At 42.9% G+C, this 22,805-nt stretch overlaps 1 protein-coding gene across 1 annotated transcript in view; it reads left to right on the top strand.

Moving 5' to 3' along the window:
• The window catches only part of DHRSX (dehydrogenase/reductase X-linked), a 193,196-nt gene that overhangs the window by 108,526 nt on the left and 61,865 nt on the right, over nucleotides 1–22,805 (top strand). The window contains exons 4-5 of the mRNA XM_084844282.1: nucleotides 2,987–3,088; nucleotides 21,484–21,691. Coding sequence (XP_084700408.1) covers nucleotides 2,987–3,088; nucleotides 21,484–21,691 — 310 coding nt within the window. The remainder of the gene's footprint in view (nucleotides 1–2,986; nucleotides 3,089–21,483; nucleotides 21,692–22,805) is intronic.

Genomic DNA, 22,805 nt, shown 5'->3' on the forward strand with positions numbered 1-22,805 from the left:
GACCCACTGTGACTTTTTTGCATCGCACTTTGAGGACAAAATCATTTGTCTCTGCAGTGAACTTGATGCTGTTGTTATCACAGTTCCAGATGAGGTGTCTGATGCCACCATCTGCCCGATTTTGTGGGATCAGTTCCAGTTGCTACGGCCTGATGAAATGGACAAGGTGCTTGCAGTAATGCAACCAACCATGTGCCCTCTTGATCCCTGTCCCTCTTGGCTAATAAAAGCTAGCCAAGGAGGTGTGACTGGGTGGGTTTAGGGAGCGATAATTGCTTCCCTGTGGGAAGGGGTAGTCCCTGCTGTCCTTAAGGAGGCAGTAGTGCAGCCAGTCCTGAAGAAACCCACTCTGCACCCAATCGTATTAGGCAACTACTGCCGAGTCGCAAATACCCCTTTTCTAGGGAAAGTACTTGAGAGGGTCGTGGCAGACCAACTGCAGGCACTCTTGGAGGATATTGATTATCTAGACCCATTCCAGTCTGGGTTTCAATCTGGTTGTGGGACTGAATCAGCTTTGGTCACCCTGATGGATGACCTTTATTGAGAGAGGGACAGGGGGAATGCAACCCTGTTAATTCTGCTCAACCTCTCATCGGCTTTTGATACCATCGACCATGGTATCCTCCTGGATCAACTTAGTGGGATGGATATTGGAGGCACTGTGTTACAGTGGTTCTGGTCCTACCTACAGGGCCAATTTCGGAGAGTAACATTGGGTGACTATTCCTCGGTCCCTGGGCAATTGAGCTATGGGTGCTGTAGGATACCATCTTGTCCCCAATGCTGTTTAACATCTATAGGAAGCCCCTGGGACCAGTCATTAGGGGATTTGGAGCCAAGTCCCATCAGTGTGCTGATGACACACAGCTCTATCTCCCTGTGACATCTGAATTGGGAGAGGCTGTGCAAGTCCTGGACCAGTGCCTGAACTCAGTAGTGGACTGGATGAAGGCCAGTAAACTGAAACTGAATCCTGGCAAGACGGAAACCCTGTGGGTGAGTGGTTCTTGAGTCTGGGAGATAGGTTCATTGCCTGTTGTGGCTGGGGCTGCACTCCCTCTGAAAGATCCGTTCCGTACTTTGGGAGTACTCCTGGATCATCACTGTCCCTGGAAGCCCAAGTGGCCACTGCAGCTGAGAGTGCCTTTTACCAGATTCAGCTGATTCACCAACTACAGTCTCTCCTGGACAGCTTGGGATAGCTTGGCCACAGTGGTACAGGCATTAGTAACCTCAAGATGGATTACTGCTGGTCCGGAAGCTGGAGCTAGTGCAGAATGCTGCAGCCCGGCTGTTGTTGGAAGCTGCCCCTTTTCAGCATGTAACTCCTTCGCTGAGGGGACTGCTCTGGCTACCTATTCGCTGCCGGGCCAGGTTTAAGGAATTAGTACTAGTGTACACAGCCCTAAACAACTTTGGACCAGGATACCTGAGAGAGCACCTTCTTCTTTACCAACCTGCCCAATCACTGAGGTCATTGGAGGGTTTGCTCCTGTTGGTTCCACATGGACCTATGGCCCAATTCGAGTCCACTAGGAGAAGACCCTTCAGTGTGGTGGCCTCCTTCCTGTGGAATTCCCTGCCTTTGGAGTTCAGGCAGGTGCCAACGTTGTGTTGTTTTCGGCGCCTCCTGAAGACATTGCTATTTTAAGAGGTCTTCCCTGAGTGACCAGCTGTGGTTTAATAAGTTCAGAATCTGTTCTTTTAAAATGTTTTAACTGTTTTAATTATTGGGTTTTATTCTTTTATCTTGTTGTTCACTGCTCCGAAATCTTTGATGTGGAGTGGTATATAAATATTGTAAATAAATAAGAAATAAATAAACGTGTGGCTGGATGGTGCCCAAACAAGATTTATCATCTGGTAAGCATGCTTAAGATTGTAGTCTAATTCTATGTCACATTTTATCATAGTCCTCCTTAGGTTTTTGAAACTGCACCAAACACTGTCCACATACTTTCAGTTCCACCTCCCTCACCCCCCATACACACACAATCACATTGGCTATCTAGAATAATGAATTAAAATGACTTAATTTGTCATATTTGTGTTGTATCCTGCTGTTCCTCCAAGGAGCCTAGGGTGATTTATCCAGTGTTATCCCATTTTTATCCTCACAGAAACCATGTGAAGTACGTTAGGTCAAGAGATGTTGACTGGCTCTAAATGACAAAATCAGAGACAGTGAAGTTTGATTTTCAAGATAATGGCCTGGTTCACATTGAATGAGTGCTAAGCCATGGTTTGGGTTGCTGAATACTGGGTTGTCTTGATGTGTGAATGAGGTCCTGCTAAGAAACGATGACTTGTTAACCAAGAACAATGCAGAAAGAGAACCTATGGTTTGTTGTTGGGTTGTGAACTCTGGGTTGTTTAAACCAGGGGTTATGGATACATATGAACCCAAAACCGTGGGTTGTTCTTGGGATCTTTTTGCCAGGCTACGATGGGCAAGAGCAGTAGAAAAAAACAAAAAAACAGCCACTCTCCATGCCAGTACCACAGCATCACAAAGGCATATGGGATATAGGGATGGAGTGGGCAAAGGAAGAGAGAAACAAAAATTTCAGGAATTGAGAAAACAAACCACAGTTTGTTTGATTGTCTGCCAGACAAACCCAGGGTACAGCAACAAACCATGGGTTATTATGTGTGAACCAGGCCAATAGTTTGTGCTAGATACCAGAGTCTGCAAAGGAATTAGCAAAGTATCCAGGTGCAATGGCACAAATTGGCAATTAAAGACGGACCATGTAGAACATCTGTCCAGATCCCTAAAACAGGAAGCGGAGCACAAATGGTAACAAATTTACAAATACATTGTGATCTGCAGCACATTTTTATGTGATATTCTTAGTAGATTGTGTGGAAATACCTCTGGTCTACAAATAACCTAAGAGTAAGGTTGTAATGTATCAAATCCAATATGAATACATTTGTTTTTCATTTGATTGATTTAACACTGTTTTTCCCCCTCTTTCAGTGGAGTTTTTATACTGTGATTTGGCTTCCATGAAGTCCATACATCGATTTGTTCAAGCATTTAAAGCAAAGAATTGCCCACTCCATATCCTGATCAATAATGGTGAGTTTTCCTGAAACATGCTTTTTAAATCAATTTTCACCTATTGGGCTCCGTGCCATTGTTTCATATTCTCTTCTGTTCTTTGAACCAAAGAATACATATCTGTTTTCTTTATTAGCCTCTATTACTAACTTTCAGCAGAATTATGTCAGCCATTGCAATATTACTGAAACTGACATTTTTGTCTACTAATTGTTTATCATAAAGGAATCACATTATGCATCAGCTTGATGCACAGCAGCAAATAAAAAAGACAAACTCAGTGTTTGGAATTATTAGGAACGGAATTGAAAATAGAAAATCTAGGGTCAAAATGTCTTTGTGTAATTCAGTGGAGTGGCTGCATTTAGACTACTGGGAAGTATCCAGTGTTAGTCCTTTTTATAGTAGACCCATTGAAATGAATGGGACTTGTCATGACTAACTTAAGTCACATTTATTTCAGTGGGTCTACTCCAAGTAGGACTAACATTGGATACTGCTCTCTGTGTGCAGTTCTAGTCATCCCAATTCAAAAATATACAGAAAAGAACAACCAAAATGATCAAGGACAGACCATCTTCCCTACAAGGCAAAGTTAAAGAACTTGAGGCATTTTAGTTTAGAAAAAGAAGACTCCTGGTGGTGGGGACCACTGATAGAGGTTTATAAACTTATGAATACATGAAGAGAGGGAATAGAGGGAATGCTTTTCTTCCTCTCTCATAGCTTCAGAACTTGGGGTCTCCCATGAAATCGTTTGGCAGTATATTCAGAATGGGGGGGGGGGAGAGTGGGACGGTACTGTTTCACACAATGCATGGTTAACATAAGGTGAGTGTAGTTCCACTAGCTTAGATGGCTTTAAAAAAAGGATTAGACAATTTCATGAAGGATAGGTCTATCCATTGGTATTAGCTGTGATAGTTAATTGAAGTCACATTCAGAACAGTATAACACTGGATGGATGTGTTAGTCAAGATATGGAATTAACAGTTTATATGTTGGTCCAGCAAGAATATCATATGCAAAAAAACTGGATAGGACAAATAAAACCTTCTAGGGACTAGTGGTTGGTTAAAATATGGGATTATGCTATTACAGCAAAATTAACATACCAGAACAGCAGAAAAAAAGACCAAGAGGGGAGAAATTTGCAAAAAAAAAAAATTGGACGTGCTTTATTAATTTTTGTAGATCAAACAATATATCCATATATTCAGTATTGTTTTTCAACAACCTGATTTAGTAATTTACAAAATCTATGGATATATAAAGAAGAGAAAATTGTTTGTTAATAATTTTGTTTTTGTATTCTGCATAAGAAACATATAATGTATACGAGAATGTGCACATACCTTATTCAACTGAGTAAGAGAAGGGATGTCTAATTGCTGTATATGTATTGTAATATGTATTGAATTAATAGACTCAGATAGGAAGACAGGAAAAAACTAAAACCGTATGCCGCTGAATGCCAGTTTCTGGGGACAAACACTGGTGGAGAGCTGTTGCCTGCATAGCGTACTTGTAGGCTGTCATAGGCACTTACTAAATGGACAATTAAGCATGAGAAAAGAAGATGTGCAACTGATAAAAGTTTTTATTGGCTTTGAGTTTCGTGGAATCAAGTGTATTGATGATATCCCAAATTGTCTGGGAAAGTGATCCAAGTCCAATAAAATGAAATATGGAGGAAAGCCAAACGTTTTAACCGTTTACCAATTTGTTCATATCCTGAATAGTGTCAGTATAGCATTGCTTCACCCGACCCAACAAGTATGCTACCTATCTGTATGAGATTAGTTTCAATGCCATTTGAAGGTCGGGGGTGCCTATAAGGCTCCTTCTTATAGGTTTGTTCACATCTTCAGTGTCTGTAGAATAAGGTCCAAATTAATCTGGCATTCTCCATCTTTGACACTGTATTTCAATTTGTACCTCTGGAAAAAGAGACAGTCTAGGCCAGTCTCTTGGGTTAAGAGGCAGTCTAGGCCAGTCTCTTCTGTTCTTTCAAATATGATGGGCATTTTAGTAAAGATTTCATAAACAGTAAACAGTAAACATTGCATGAAGGTATATCCATTCATACATTGTAATAGTTGAACTGGCATATGTAACTGTGGCAGTCCCCAGAAAGTGAATCATGATTCATTGACTTGGCTACGGTGGGAAAAGCCTGCTCATGTGAATAAGCTCCTAGGCAGTGATGTACTCAAATTATATGGAATTTCTTGTAAATGTCACACAAAACAGATGAACATTGTTAAGCATGTTGGGGTGATTTAAGGACAGGGGTAAAGGTACATATATTTCCCTGTTACATTTGGTTTAACTAAAGACACAAGTATTTGTTGAACTCACTTAAAACAATGGTTGCAGAACAAAATGTGGCTGGAAAAGTGTACAATTTCAGGTCTTGCATTTTTATGTTTTCATTTTGCCTCAAAGCACTATTCTTTACAGTAAACAATACTCATCCTCACTGGTTAAATTTTCAAAGTGAATAAGTAACAGAAGTGCATAACAACTTTAATCTAGATTTTAAAAACTAATTTAGGTTTTTAATTTACTATGAAAATCAGGAGCAAATATATTTTCTTTCTCCCTGCTGCAACAAGCAAATAGGCACAAGTATTACTCCGTGCATAACCTACTCCAGCTACCTGATAGCTGTCATTACTGCCATCAAGGTACTGAAGGAGAAAATAGTAGTTTTATAGTTCCAACATAAAAAGTGGTGAGGAAGGCGAGAGACATGAAAGCGGACTTTATTTACTTACTTTTTAAATGTCAGATTGTCTGTTATGTACACTAGATGCTGTACAAAGGTAAATATTGAAATCAGTCTAAATAGGTGAGATCAACATATAGATAATAGATAGACAGATAGATTATCAAGATAGTCGATTGCCAAACATCTTGCTGTTAAAAGCATGAAAAAGCAAAATCCTTTTTTCCTACTGCCCCAGTTAGGAAATCCTTGCAACAACAGGACACAAATCAAAATAAATAAAGAATGCTCTGCAGAGAGATGGTGATGCATTTCTCAAGAATTTCAGCATTCTACACTGCCAGGTTTTCAGAGGGACTAACTCTCCTTCCATATTCCATTTTATATTTTGTATTGCATGTATATATAATGTACATTCATACACAGACAAGGAAAAATCTACTTGATGGCCGGCCATGGCTTTTGCAGATTATTTACATTAACTTTCTGACCTTTCTTTTTATTATTTTTGGTCAAGTCTGTAATATCAGATATGACAGATGCTCACCATTTTGAAATTTTGAGTTTCATACTCCTGCTGTTTGTTTGCTAATAAAACTGCAGTTGCTGTGTTTTTATGTGTTAAAAGTCCTTGGCCTGCTCCAGTAAGAGTGGCGTTCTATGTTACACCATATTGGGTAACCCCCAACCTCTGTGACTTATATATGCAATGCTGTCTTCTATGTTGGCATTCACACAAAGTGCATAATTTGGGGGTGGGGGTTAAATCTTTTTATTTACAACATAGCAACAACAGCAAAAAAGTGGTGGTGGGAAACTCATATCCATGGATCGTTTTGGAGTCAAATTATTTGGTACCCCTTTCTGGCTGGATGGCATTAGGATCTAAAAAGAAAGGAATGGCTCCACTAACAATTTTAGCAGCAAGAGAGACTTGTAATGTAATGGCTTCAGTGCTTCCTGCACTGTTGAAAGAATTGGTTCCTTAGAGAAATCTAAGCCTACACTAGCTGATTATAAAAGTTTTTAAAAATGTAGTAAAGTGGATGTTCAGAAGGTCAAAAATGAATGGAATGAGGAACTGGAATGCAGTATACAGTCTAATCAATGGAAGGTTGCCTTAGCGTCTATATGTATCGTTTCTGTAGATTTAAAACTGAGAATAATTCAGCAAGAACTCGTGTGTATTGGACACCAACAGAGGCTTGTTAAGAAGCTGGCTAGTTCAGCTAGATATTGGTGATGTAATGAGGACAATGCTTCATTGAAGCATATGATTTGGGATGTCCTGTAGTGGCTTCTCTTTGGTTGGAAATTATTGCTCATATAAATTTTGTTCTTGAAAAATCTGATAATAGCGGATGTACACATGTTTTTAAATTGCATCCCTGTGATGTGCGGATTAACTGATGGACAACAAAAGTGGATACTGAGAGCCCTTACAGTTGCATAGAGTCTTATACTTCAAGCTCGGAAGGAAAAACACCCACTACCTGTCACTCAGTGGACTGAAGATCTTATGCCCCTGCTACGTTTGAGCATATCTCCTACAACCGCCGAAGTCGTATGGATGCTTATTTAGATACGTGCACTGCTTATACCTCTTTGTGTCTTTTTTCCCCCCTACATCAAGGGAGATGTTAATGATCACAAAGTGCATAGTTACACAAGCAGAATTCCTTCTCCCTTTGCTTATCCCACACCAAGGTATGGTTTGTGTGGTGACTAGGGATGCAAGAGAAATCCACAACAGATTCAGATGAGTTTGGATTTCTGTGAACCCGACCTGTGGATTCCACAGCGGACCAGCTTTTTTCCGACTTATGCAGATTCGGCAGACTTGCAGATCATTTTTTTACTTGGGGGGGGGGGGTTACACAAATTCGCACATGCACGACTAGTACAAAATTTTTGTACATCCCTAAAAAAAAAATCAGATTCAGTCAATGAGCGGACAAGCCTGACAGTCCATGAAACATAGATGGAATGTACATCCCTAGTGGTGACTCTGTTCCTTGTGCTGTGCTTACCCATATTTCTAAAAACTGGAGACAGGGGAATTGATTGTTCATCATGTTCGAGCACTGTAAACGAAACTGACACAGGAAACAGGATGAGCATGCACATCTCATACTCAAGCACAGCTTCTCCTCTATAGCATACTTAACATAAAGCAGTAATTCCCAACTGTGTGCCCTGAGAAAACTGTGAGTGTGCCATAAGAAAAAAGTTTTTAAAATCAAGGAAATGCTACTGTGATCCCACAAAGGTGTCTGTGCCTGCTGTATCTCTGCATGAATCATGCATCTGGCTCTGCCTGCTCCTGGATGGTCTCTTTGCTGCAGGTGGGCAATTTTCTGCTGCAATTCTGTTTTGGATAGGGTTGAATTATTCAATTTTTCCTGCTGCAGGCAAATGGCAGAATTACCCAAACATAGAAGAGACTGCACTTTGCATCTTTGAATGAGTAATTATCCTAGGCTTCTGTTCTTCCAGTCAAGAATATGCCCAGCTTCAGTGACCCATGTAGAAACATAGTATCTGCTAAGGATGGCTTATTCTTGAACAAACATGCTTGTGTGCATGAGCACACACTTATGGAAGTTTTAAACTGCCTTAAAGTGAGTTAGACCATTTCTCTGTCCCAGTACTACTCTGGTAGTAGCTTTTCGGGGTCTCAGCAGAATCTTTCCCATCATCTGCTACCTGATATGCCAGGGAATGCACCTGGGACTTTTCTTCATGCAGAGCAGGGGCTCTACCGCTGAAGGGCCCTTCCCTTATTGTTACTCTTACACAGGCTAAAAGTAAAGCATTGGAGGTATACGAGTGAAGTGTGTATCCAGTTTTAATTCAGATATAAAGAATGCTTCAAATTTCAGCATTTGGGGAAACATTAGCATAATGATTAATTTTGCCTCCTGATTTGTGTGGGAATAAAATTAGGCCCATTTATTTATTTATTTTTATTTATTTATTTATTTATTTCTATACCGCCCAATAGCCGAAGCTCTCTGGGCGGTTCACAAAAACTAAAACCAAACAACACACAATAAAACAATTTAAAATATATAGAACATTAAAACCACAATATAACAATACAACCACAATAAAACCTAGCAGCAGTGCAAGAGTTTAAAATACAGATTTAAAACAGCAAAGATAAAAATTTAGAAAGCTAAAATGCCTGGGAAAATAAAAAGGTCTTCACCTGGCGCCGAAAGGAGTACAATGTAGGCGCCAGGCGAACCTCACTAGGGAGCTCATTCCAGAGCCGGGGTGCCACAACAGAAAAAGCCCTCCTCCTAGTAGCCACCCGCCTCAATTCCTTTGGCAGGGGCTCACGGAGAAGGGCTGCTGCTGATGATCTTAAGGTCCGGGCAGGCACATATGGGAGGAGGCGATCCTTCAGGTAACCTGGCACCAAGCCGTTAAGGGCTTTGAATGTTAACACCAGCACTTTGAATCGGGCCCGGAAATGGACCGGCAGCCAGTGCAGCTGGAAAAGTACTGGCGTAATATGAGCTCGCAGGCCAGTCCCTGTTAACAATCTTGCTGCCCTATTTTGGACCAGCTGAAGTTTCCGGACCGTTTTCAAAGGCAGCCCCACGTATAACGCATTGCAGTAATCCAGACGAGAAGTTATCAGAGCATGGATAACTGTAGCTAGGCTATCTCTGTCCAGATAAGGGTGTAGTTGGTATACCAGCCTAAGCTGATAAAAAGTGCTCCGTGCCACTGAGTTCACCTGTGCCTCAAGTGACAGTTCTGGATCCAAGAGCACCCCCAAACTACGAACCTGATCCTTTAGGGGGAGTGCAACCCCCTCCAGAACAGGTTGATTATCACCTAGCCGGGCAGACGAACCACCCACTAACAGTACCTCCGTCTTGTCTGGATTGAGTTTCAGTTTATTGGCCCTCATCCAGTCCATTACCGTGCCCAGGCACTGGTTCAGAACAGCCACTGCCTCACCTGGTTTTGATGAGAAAGAGAGGTAGAGCTGGGTGTCATCCGCATATTGATGGCACCTCAGCCCACACCTCCGGATAACCTCCCCCAGCGGTTTCATGTAGATGTTAAACAGCATGGGGGATAGAATAGAGCCCTGTGGAACCCCATGGCACAATTGCCATGGCACAGAGCAATAATCCCCCAGCACCACCTTCTGGAATCGGCCATCCAAGTAGGAGCGGAACCACTGTAGTGCAGTGCCTCCAACTCCCAACCCAGACAACCTATCCAGAAGGATACCATGGTCGATGGTATCGAAAGCTGCTGAGAGGTCCAGGAGAATCAACAGGGTCGCACTCCCCCTGTCCCTCTCCCGGCAGAGGTCATCCCACAGGGCGACCAAGGCAGTTTCCGTTACAAAACCAGGCCTGAAGCCCGATTGAAATGGATCTAGATAATCCGTTTCATTCAAGAGTGCCTGGAGCTGTCCTACAACCACCCGCTCAAGCACCTTGCCCAGGAAGGGGATGTTGGCCACTGGCCTATAATTGTTAACATCCTCTGGGTCCAGGTTAGGCTTTTTCAGGAGTGGTCTAATTACTGCCTCTTTTAAAGCGGCAGGCACCACTCCCTCTCTCAAGGAGGAATTTACAACCTCCTGGACCCAGCTGGACAACCCCTCCTTGTTTGATTTAATAAGCCATGAAGGGCAAGGGTCAAGCACACAAGTGGTCGATCGGACTTGGCCAAGCACCTTGTCCGCATCCTCAGGCCTCAGTAACTGAAACTCATCCAATAAAACTGGACCAGACGGTGCTCTGAACGCCTCTACCAATGGAACTGCATTAATCGTGGTGTCCAATTCATGACGAATCTGAGCGACTTTATCCTCAAAGTGCCGCGCAAACCCGTCACAGCGTGCTACCGAGGGTTCCACCGTCTCTCTCCCTGGCCCAGAATGTAACAGGCCGCGAACCACTCGGAAAAGCTCCGCCGGGCGACACTGAGAAGATGCAATGCTGGTGGAAAAGAACTGCCTCTTTGCCACCCTCACCGCCACAGAGTAGGCTCGATAGTGGGCTCTTACCTGTGTTCGGTCAGACTCAGCACAAGTTTTCCTCCACCTGTGTTCTAGCCGTCTCCCCTCTTGCTTCATTGCCCTCAGCTCAGGTGTATACCAAGGAGCTGGCCGGGCTCTGCTCAGAGGGAGAGGGCGCTTGGGTGCGATCGTGTCAACCGACAGAGTCATCTCTGCATTCCACAGAGCGACCTGGGCTTCAACAGGAGCACCAGCCATACCAGCAGGAAAATCCCCCAGAGCCCTCTGGAATCCAACGGAATCCATTAATCTCCGGGGGCGGACCATTTTAATAGGTCCCCCACCCTTGCAGAGGGGAAAGGCCGCCAGAAGTCTAAACCTCAGCAGGAAGTGATCTGACCATGACAAAGGGACAGATGTTAATTCCTCCACTTTCAGATCACCATCCTCCTGCCCAGTCGAGAAACCCAAATCAAGCGTGTGTCCTTTTATATGCGTTGGGCCGATGACATGTTGGGACAGCCCCATGGTTGTCATGGCGGCCATGAAGTCCTGAGCCGCCCCGGATACAGCGGCCTCGGCATGGAAGTTGAGATCCCCCAGGACCATCATCCTGGGGGTCCTCAACACCAAGTCCGAGACCACCTCCGTCAGCTCAGGCAGGGAGTCTGATGGGCAGCGGGGTGGGCGGTACACCAACAGAATCCCTAATCTGTCCCGGGTACCCAACACAAGGTACAGACACTCAAGATCTGCACTCGAATGAGCAGGAAGCCTGGAGAGGGAGATTGAATTCCTATAGACCACGGCAACCCCCCCTCCCCGACCCTCAAGTCAGTGTTGGTGCTGCACTGAGTACCCAGGAGGGCACAGCTGGGAGAGAGTGACCCCTCCCAGTTCCCCCACCCAGGTCTCAGTAATACATGCTAGGTCAGCCCCCTCATCCACAATCAAATCATGGATGAGGGAGGCCTTATTTTGGGCCGACCTGGCATTCAGCAGCAGCACCACCAGACCCGAGGGCAGACTGGTAAGGCTGCCAGGAACCATCAGGTTGGGGGAAGAACCAGAAGAGGGGACAGCTGTAAGGTGTCTAGCCCCTCTTCTCCTCAACTGGCCTGTTAATCCCCCAACGCCATACCTCCCCCTGCCCGTGACCACAGTTATGGTGGCACCTCCCCCACCCCCTGAGTTGTCCAATAGTCCTCCCAGGCACATATTAAAATATTAAGATATAAAATATACAACAGTTTAAAAGCATATAAAAGAGATAAAAGAGAACAGCAGCTAAGAAGGAGCAGATAGTCCACGTTTGCCCCTTCCCCTGGTCTTTAAAGCTGCTGCCCTCTGCTGCTGCTGCTATTTGCTGCTGGTGTTGTGGCTGCTGGTGTCTCTGGAGAGGCAGGTGGGTAGATCTTGCGACTCCAAGTGCGACGCCCATCCTTTCTAAGTCCATCCTTTCTTTTCTAGGTTGGCTTTTCACGCAGGTGCCCCAAAACACAATTTGCCATCTAGCTGCTTACTTTTGTTACTGTACTGCAGACTTGTATTTGAGAAATCTGTTTACTTGTTCTGATAATGAATGCTTTGAATGAGATATCATTGCTGGAAATCCCATCACCACCACCAATCTGTACAATTAGGCCTATCAGGTAATTAAGAAAAATGAATCTTCTAATTGGCTTCCCGTTTCCAGAAATCACACTTTGCTTTGTTTTGTTTTTCTCCAGAAATCAGGCTTTATTGTTCAAGTGACTGAATGTATAGTTCATTTAATTAAAGGAATGGAGAAAAGCACAGAATATACCCATTACAAAGTTAATTGGCCTTGGCTTGAATAATTTTATCCCAAGTTTACCTACTAAGTAGAGAAGTTACCCTTTTCAAAGCTAATTTGAACTTCGCATCAGGTTTTCAGTAGACCTTTTGTTCACTACATTTCTGACTGTTGTTGTTGTTGTTGTTCAGTCGTTAAGTCGTGTCCGACTCTTCGTGATCCCATGGACCACAGCACACCAGGCCTTCCTGTCCTCCGCTCTCTCCCGGAGTGTGCTCAGGTTCATATTCATTGCATCAGTGATGCTATCTAGCCATCTCATCCTCTGCCGTCCCCTTCTCCTTTTACCTTCAATCTTTCCCAGAATCAGGGTCTTTTCCAGGGAGTTTTCTCTTCGCATTAGGTGGCCAAAATATTGGAGCTTCAGCTTCAGTATCTGTCCTTCCAATGAGCACTCAGGGTTGATTTCCTTTAGGATTGACTGATTTGACCTCTTTGCAGTCCAGGGGACTCATAAGAGTCTTCTCCAGCAACACAGTTTGAAAGCATCAATTCTTCGGCACTCAGCCTTCCTTATAGTCCAGCTCTCACAGCCATACGTTACTACTGGGAAAACCATAGCTTTGATTATACGAACCTTTGTCGGCAAGGTGATGTCTCTGCTTCTTACTATGCTGTCTAGGTTTGCCATAGCTTTCCTCCCAAGGAGCAAGCGTCTTTTAATTTCATGGCTACAGTCACCGTCTGCGGTGATCTTGGAACCCAAGAAAGTATAATCTGTCACTGCTTCCATTTCTTCCCCTTCTATAGGCCAGGAAGTGATGGGGCCAGATGCCATGATCTTCGTTTTTTTAATGTTGAGTTTCAAACCAGCTTTTGCACTCTCCACTTTCACCCTCAACAAGAGGCTCTTTAGATCCTCTTTGCTTTCTGCCATTACGGTGGTATCGTCTGCGTATCTGAGGTTGTTGATAATTCTCCCAGCAATCTTAATTCCGACCTGTGATTCATCCAGCCCGGCGTTTCTCATGATGTACTCTGCATATAAGTTAAATAAGCAGGGTGACAATATGCAGCCTTGTCGTACTCCTTTCCCAATTTTGAACCAATCGGTTGTTCCATGTCCGGTTCTTCCTGTTGCTTCTTGTCCCTCATACAGGTTTCTCAGGAGACAGGTAAGGTGGTCTGGTACTCCCATCTCTTTCAGAATTTGCCAGAGTTTGTTGTGATCCACACAATCAAGGGCATTAACGTAGTCACTGAAGCAGAAATAGACGTTTTTCTGGAATTCCCTTGCTTTGTCCATGCTCCAGAGAATGTTGGTGATTTGATCTCTAGTTCCTCTGCCTCTTCAAAACCCAGCTTGTACTTCCCGTCGTTTTCGGTTCACATACTGCTGAAGCCTAGCTTGTTCGATTTCGAGCATAACTTTGCCGGCATGTGAAATGAGCGCAATTGTACGGTAGTTAGAGCACTCCTTGGCATTGCCCTTCTTTGGAATTGGAATGTAAACTGACATTTTCCAGTCTTGTGGCCATTGTTGAGTGTTCCAAATTTGTTGGCATATTGAGTGCAGCACTTTAACAGCATCGTCATTTAGGATTTTAAATAGCTCGGCTGGAATACTTTCATCTCCACTAGCTTTGTTGTTAGTATTGCTTCCTAAGGCTCACTTGACTTCACTCTCTAGGATGTCCGGCTCAAGTTCAGTGACCGCACTATCATGGCTCTCAGGGACATTAAGATCTTTCCTGTATAGTTTTTCTGTGTAGTCTTTCCACCTCTTCTTAATTTCATCTGCTTCTGTTAGGTCCCTGCCTTCTTTGTCCTTTATCATGCCCGTCTTTGCATAAAACGTTCCCTTGTGATCTCCAATTTTCTTGAAAAGATGGCTAGTCTTTCCCATTCTATTGTTTTCCTCAATTTCTTTGCATTGTTCATTTAAGAAGGCCTTCTTGTCTCTCCTTGCTATTCTCTGGAAGTCTGCATTCAGTTGGATATATCTTCCCCTTTCTCCCTTGCTTTTTGCTTCCCTTCTCTCCTCAGCTACTTGTGAAGCCTCATCAGACAGCCACTTTGCTTTCTTGCATTTCTTTTTCTTTGGGGTGGATTTCGTTGCTGCCTCCTGAACAATGTTACGGACCTCTGTCTATAGTTCCTCAAACACTCTGTCTATCAGGTCTAATCCCTGAAATCTATTCCTCACCTCCACTGTATATTCATAAGGGATATGATTTAGGTCATACCTGAACGGTTTAGTGGTTTTCCCTACGTTCTTCAATTTAAGCCGAAATTTTGCAAGAAGCAGCTCATGATCTGAGCCACAGTCAGCTCCAGGGCTTGTTTTTACTGACTGTATAGAGCTTCTCCATCTTTGGCTGCAAACTACATAATCAATCTGATTTCGATATTGCCCATCTGGTGACGTCCATGTGTAGAGTCGCCTCTTGTGCTGTTGGAAAAGCGTTTTTGCTATGATCAGCGTGCTCTCTTGGCAAAACTCTATTAGCCTTTGTCCTGCTTCATTTTGTACACCAAGGCCATGCCTGCCTGTTATCCTGGTGATTTCTTGACTTCCTACTTTAGCATTCCAATCCCCTATGATGAAAAGGACGTCTTTTTTTGGTGTTAGTTCAAGAAGGTGTTGTAGGTCTTCATAGAACCGATCAACCTCAGCTTCTTTGGCCTCAGTGGTTGGGGCATAGACTTGAATTTCTGTGATGCTGAATGGTTTGCTTTGGATTCATACTGAGATCATTCTGTCATTTTTGAGATAGTACCCCAGTACTGCTTTCCCCACCCTTTTATTGACTATGAGTGCTACTCCATTTCTTCTAAGGGATTCTTGCCCACATTAGTAGATATGATGGTCACCTGAATTAAATTCGCTCATGCTTGTCCATTTTAGTTCACTGATTCCCAAGATATCGATGTTCAATCTTGCCATCTCATGTTTGACCACCTCCAGCTTTCCTTGATTCATTGATCTGACATTCCAGGTTCCTAAACGATATTGTTCTTTACAGCATCGGATTTTCTTTTCACCACCAGACACATCCACAGCTGAGTGTCCTTTCAGCTTTGGCCCAGCCGCTTCACTCTTTCTGGCGCTACTTGGAAATTCCCCCTGGTCTTCCCCAGTAGCATATTGGACACCTTCCGACCTGAGGGGCTCATCTTCCAGCGTCATCTCTTTTAGCCTTGTGATACGTTCCATGGGTTTTTCTTGGCAGGAATACTGGAGTGGGTTGCCATTTCCTTCTCCAGTGGACCACATTTTGTCAGAACACTCCGCCATGACCTGTCCGTCTTGGGTGGCCCTGCACGGCATAGCTTAGGGCTTCACTGAGTTACGCAAGCCCCTTCGCCACAACAAGGCAGTGATCCATGAAGGGGTTTCTAACTGTAGTTTTATTCTTAACTGTAGAGCTTTAGAAATATAGGGCATGATATGAGCGAAAGTAAGTAAATTGAAGTCCAGTTGATTCCAGTGGGAGAGATTTAAGCATGAGCTTAACCTGCCCACAGAAAACCATTTATTTATTTTTATTTGTTTAAAATTATTTTTATGCTGCCTTTAAGGGTAGTACTTCACTTTGGTAGGGATGGGCGAATCTGTCAGATCCGCTTTCTTCCTGCATTAGAATTTTTAAATCTCAAGTTCTTTCTCTCCTGATTCTGAACATTGTGAATTTTAGTAAATTCAAAATCGAACTGAAATGACATTCTTGCCAATCTGCACCAACCAAAAGATACGGCTTTTCCCAGCATGGAGAAGAGGGCCATGATGTACCTGCCTGCCATATGGCTGTTAAAGCCAAGGAATCTATGGGAAGAAAAGAGGGGCAACCACTATCATGGTTGAATGCAGAGAAGTTCAAACCTAGACTTTTAAGAGCTAAGCAGTCAAAACCCTGGGCATAGATGGACAAATCTGTCAGTTTCTGCTTCTCCCACATTTAAATATTAAATATTTAAAATCTCAAGTTCTTTTTGTTTCATATATGGAGAACTTTTGTTAAATTCTTACGCAAGCTGAAATGAAATGAATTTCCACCCATCCCTAAACTTTGGACTTAACTTTGGCAGGATCATGACCATGTTTTGTAGTTCACCAGGTTAGATAAGGTTCATATAATCTGGATTTACCAGTTTTTTTCCCAGGATAAATCAAAGCCCCAATCCTGGAGGTTATGGTAATACACTTACAAACTCAGCATGACCACTAATCAAGAGGCATTAAACAGGCATTAGCTCAGAGAAGAGACGTGTCCTAGCTGGCCTTCTACAACTACCATGATATTACAACCGGAACCAATATTAAAAAACAGGTTTTTTTATTTAAAATATTTTAAACTGCCTTTTCAAGTGCTCATGGCAGTTTAAAATATAGGTTAAACAACCATTACAAAATAGATTAAACAAACAAGTAAAACATTTTGAAACCAATACATTCATTGGGCAGCACAAGAAAACAATAGCAAATGTTCTCCCTTTTACATCCATGCGTTGTTTGTATTCAAATCTTTGGCAATAATCCCCCCCACACACACACACACACACTCCCTCTCCCTCCTCATAGGAGTATCTTTTATCCATTTCCTTTGATATCCTATGGAACCCTCCTGACTTGTGGATTTTAATGTTGCTTATCCGAGCATTTTTCAGTACTGTTCTGCACATATGCTCTCCCCTCCTTTCTCCCCTATTGAGAAACATGATTTTCTCAGTACTGTCTCACACCCATCTCCTTTTCATAGGGAGTATTTTTTCTCTTGTCTGGTATCTAATAATTTCATCTTTCCATTCCTTCCTGCTTCTGTAAGAAGGTACATGCCACTTTTTTATATATGAACTAGGCCACAGCATGGTTTGAATGTGATGTTAACACTGAGTGCTTGTCGCAATGAAATCTTTGTTTATTGTAGTTAAATTATTCTTCATTTAGCATAGCTGCCCCTCTCCTGTCCTGCCTTGCTCAGCCCACCCCATCCTTCAAAAGACATCTTAATTCTGAACTAATTCAAGTACACAATCCAGACAGTATCTTGCAGAGTGTCAGAATTTAATTAAATGGATTACCTCAGAATCTTGATATCAGGCAGATCTGCTTGCATGTACACTAATAACAGAGCAAGAATTGCTAAACAAAATCTGCATTGACACATGCTATGCAGATTGTTCATAAATGCTCTTCCAACTGCTTGCTCTCTCTGTTGATGTCTGTTTAATCAAAGGCTTTTGAAACCAAGCTCGCTAAGCTAAATTAGTAAATTGCATATAAATGACAGTCCTATCAAAACAGAGAGGGTTTTTTATAGTGACACTATCATTCTGTATGCTGCCAGTCCTTGTTCTAAACTCTCTGTCGTACTTTCAGACACAAGGGAACATTAGGAATCCCAAGGCAATTGATAATGAAATCTATTTGAAAAAGAGTTTTCTTCTAAGGGCTTTCCTCACAAAAGATTAGCAAAAGAATTTCCGGAGTGGGTCTTGGTAACAAATAGTTTCACAGGTATTGCCAGTAGAAAAACAGAACACTTTCTGTTATTCCAAGTTCACCCCCTTAGGGCCCAAGAGTAAAGCTGATGACATGTCTGGACTGTAGAAAATCAATAGTGTACAACTTCTAGTGTACAGAGAATGTTGTGTAGTTAATAATTTAAGAAAAAGAACTTGTTCTTCTTTTAAGGCTTTTCCTTCATCTGAAAACAGGCTGTGTATGTATTCACTTTGTTCCTTTCTGATAGACAGAAAGATTAAAATAGCATTATAAACAAACTGATACATTGCAGGAATTCTTTTTTAAGCATTTGTATCTCTTCAGAGACTGAAGGCTGTTGGACAGGGCAAAAAAACCCTATCAATGTAGTAATTTGGGTAAAAATATGTAGACTATTCGAACAATACATCCACAAATGAAAGAAGGGGAAAATTATAGTCAAAATCAGTATGCAAAAGGGACAAATGAAAGAGGTGTACAGAATTTACACAGTAAAGGTAATGTGGGCTTTCCTCCCTCTTTATCCAGACAAATCTTTTTCTAGTTCAGGGCCAATTCTCCTGACAAAAATGTAATGAGGCCCCCAGTGCATGATGAAAAAATAACTGAGTAGTGACAGAGCAGTCAAGCAATGGCTTGCCACTCACTGAGCTATAATGAGAGCATCTACTTTCCCTGGGATTTGTATTTTGGTCATATGAATTTGACCCTGACTGTCTGTAAGCCTAGCCAGTTTATTTCCATTGTGAAGGAAAAGAGAGTATGCATATTGCTCTAAAGAAAGGCACTTTTCCCTTTCATTTTACTTTGGAAATGGAGCTGGCTGAATTTCCATTATTGTGAGAGAACTTGGCTCCTTGCACCTGCAGCAAAACACACAGAGTAGAAGTGTCTTCTGTCCCTGATTCCTTCAGAGCCATAAGATGCTCTGGAAAAATGAGACCATTGTCTCCTCCTCCTCAGCCATAATGCAACACCTCTTAATTGGTGTTGATCATTTTGAAACAAAATGTACTCACAAGTCGAGATGCCACAAGTAAAAGGATACTTGATATGATGCATTGTCAGAATGTATGGGAAAGCTGTCAGCCAAGTTGCTACAATTTTCAAAATGGAAGTTGTACCGTGGCTTATATCTACCACACTGTGACATGTTTTACTATTCTGTTTCTTATTTCTACTCCACTTCCGTCCTTTTTCCTTCCACTAATCTTTGCCTATTCCCTCATCCCATCATTCCTTTTACCTTCCACTCCCCTTGCATTTGATTCTTCCATCTTTTTCTTTAACAATGTTGTTTGCACAATTACATTTACTTGCTTACTTTATAGATTTATACCCTGTGCTTCAACCTTAAAAGAGCTATATGTTTGGATTGTGCTGTTCCTAATATCTTCTCTAGGATGTGCTCAGATTTTACTTGATTTGCCTTCCCAATCCTGCCCCATTGGCCTGTGCATTAAAGTAATTACATATTTTGGAGAAATATGATGGAGACTAATCTTGGTCCTATACTCGAAATACCCCTGCCCTTTGAGCAGTACTTTGTGTAATTTTTTTTTGGGGGGGTATAAATCTTAAACCCCCAAAGTATAAATCTTTTGTGGCATTTTGGTTGGCCCCAGTGAAGATATTGCCCAATTGTGGATTCATGAATTATTATTTCTTTCTCATGGACAAGCAGAGCCTCTTTGTTTTTTAAAGAGTATAACGTGAACTGAACATTTTTTGAAAAAGTAGATATGTATTATTTTCATGTTTAAACATCAAGGGTAGTATGAAACGCTGCACATACTGCTAATGTAAATGCTGTTGCACTAGCGTAAGCTGTCTCTAGCGCAATGATAGTAGCACTTGCTGGCACAGCAAGTTTTCTGGCAAAATCCATTGCACCAGCATTGCTATTGGCATTGCTCTAGAGACAGTTTATGCTAGCACAATGTCATTTACGTTAGCAGTAGTGCAAAGCTGGATACTGCCCCAAACGTTTGATGCTAACTATGTTTCATTTTGCCTCAACGAGTCTCAAGACTTTCTCTGCAGCCCCTGGCAAGCCAACCATATAAAGTACTTTAGTGCAGCTAACCTCATGCTTGGCAAGTGGAGCAGAGCCACCCATCTTCCACCTCTTCCCCAGTTGTCTTGGAAAACATTGGGTACGAGGTTGCACTGTCACAAGTTAGGTCCTATACTGCTCCAGTGACTGTTTGGATACAGTTTATGGAGGTGGCACTGGGCTGTCCCCTTTCTGTCCCCATTCTACCCCTACTGGTGTTGCATACAGGCTCTTATGGGGCACTTAAACATTGCAGCCAAGTCCCAGCTCCAGTGGCTATATACTCTACTTCAGGGTGAAGCCATATCACCCAACTGTATTGAGTTGCCATGCTAGTGCTGTGCCTTAAAGGTTTGGGCTGTTAGTCTTCTCTCTCTCAAAAACATTCTATGTTTTAAAAGTAGGAATTTTCAGTTTGGGAATATTAAAAAAAATAACATATCTGCAGCATCTTTAAATGCTTTCCCATGCCTGGAATTGAATAGTGGCCTAGTTTTAAAAGGTACTCAACCTCCTAGCACTTGATGTATTTACCGCTATTGAAAACCAGGACATTTTATTTTAAAATGACTCTAGAGTGCCAATCCTAAATGAAAACTTGGTATGTGAAATTTGATGATGATGGTGGTTTAGCTTATGTTCACAGTGGCAATATGTTTGTGGAGAGAGATTAAGACTGAAATTCTGTGCACAGTTTTCTGGGAGTAACATAGCAGGACGTTTGCATAAATATGTGTAGGATTGTGCTGCAATATGAGTCACCCATAGTTGAAGAAAAATATTTTTAATAATTACCAAAAAAGATTCCGCCACCCTTCTCTCTTTTAGGACAAAGGCCCTGCTTTTGGGGCTCCTGCTTTTTCCTGTACATATAGCCCAGATCACCTGACTGTCATTGTCTGGGTTCATAGAACATGCTAACCCACACTCAGTGGTTGAGTGTGGCTTGTTGTTGAACCGTGGGTTTTTGTGTTGTCTGAATACAGCGCATTTTCTGCAGGTTGGGTTATTGGGTTGTCTGAACACAGCACGTTTTCTTCAGGGTTATCGTCAGATAGTGAGATAACCCACAGTACAACAGCCCACAGTTCAATAACAACCCACGCTCAACCACTGAGTGTAGATTAGCATGTTGTGTGAACCCAGCCATTCTCTGTGTACAGAAGCTGACCATTTTTCCCCACGCCACTGCTGAATTGGATGGAGTTAGTTCATGGCAGTATGAAAAAAAAAAAATCAGCCTTTGCTCATGAATGCATCTGGCAATGGCCCAGTCACCACAAATAAGCATCTATTTACCACACACTTAACCTGCATTCTTTCTTTTCTCTTCTTTTTTAAATTCCTTAGCTGCAGTGATGTTTGTGCCTGAAAGGAAAACGGAGGATGGGTTTGAAGAGCACTTTGGGGTTAACTACTTAGGACACTTCTTGTTGACTAACCTTCTCTTGGAAACATTAAAGCAATCAGGAACCCACTGGCACAATGCTCGAATTGTCACCCTCTCATCAGCCACCCATTATGTAGGTGAACTACATCTCAATGATCTGCAAAGCAGGTATGAATGCTTTCTAACATTTTCACTGGGTTACTGTGGGTTGTAACAAATTAGCCCCTTCCACCAACTGAAACACTTCCATCAGCAGAGATAGGAGGGGGACAATTCCCTGGAGCAGATTTCAGAGGGGTTGCAGGTGGGAAGAGTGGAGGGAAAATGCTCCACTCCACAAAGAGTGGAGGCAAGCAAGCTCCCAGAAAGCGAGCAACCAGAGCAAGCAAACAGGGGGAGCAAACAGAAGTTGGCCAGGGGAGTTGCAGTGGTAGAAGAAACAAAGGAGACAGGGGGAAAGAGGTAAGTGGGCTGCAGGAAGCCCAAGGGACTGTCCTTTATCCTTCTGAGTGGCTGTGAGCTCACCAGGAGGTAGAAGAGACAAAGGCTAAGAGGTAAGTGGACTGCAGGAAGCCCAGGAGGCTGCCCTTTATCCTTCTGAGTGGCTATGAGCTCACCAGGTGCTTCTGAGAGCTCCAACTGAATTGGGGGGGGGGGTGGCCTGAGTACTCCTAGCAGCTGTGTGGGCAGGAAACTTCAGTCTATTTCCCGCCTCCCAGCTGAGCAGAGCAGAGCAAGCTGCTCCAGCTGGTCCAGGGACTACAGAAGCAAGCAGGCTCCCAGAGAGTGAGCGAACAGAGGGAGCGAACAGGGGGAGCATACAGGAGTTGGCCAGGGGAGTTCGGCAGGGGAGGTCAAGGGGGAGACCCCTAACATTTTTTTTCTTTTTTAACAAACCTTTTTTTTCTCATTTATTTGTCTTGTAACACACACTTCCACACCAGTGGGACTCTGCTTTTAACCTCTAGTGAGTAGAGGAGCAGGCACAGGCTAGTCTAGAACAATCACAAAGCTAGACACAAAAAGGGAAAAGAGGCTATGAAAGGACGAGACTTTCCAGTGGTGGTGACCTGCAAGGTGTGTTCAATGTTTGTTTTCTTGCCTGAGAACAGCATGGCCTACACCTGCAACAAGTGCAAGTTGATCACGCTGCTGGAAGAAAAAGTAAGTGGACTGGAGCAGCGACTGTCGACCCTCTGGGGAATAAGAGAACACGAAGAGTTCTTGGACAGAGCGGGGGAACTACAGCAGCAAAGTGAAGAGCAGAAGCTTAAAGAGCAAC

Source organism: Heloderma suspectum, chromosome 3 (genome assembly GCF_057233095.1).
Source record: "Heloderma suspectum isolate Gila_16-S chromosome 3, 16-S_ref, whole genome shotgun sequence".
Lineage (NCBI taxonomy): Eukaryota > Metazoa > Chordata > Lepidosauria > Squamata > Helodermatidae > Heloderma > Heloderma suspectum.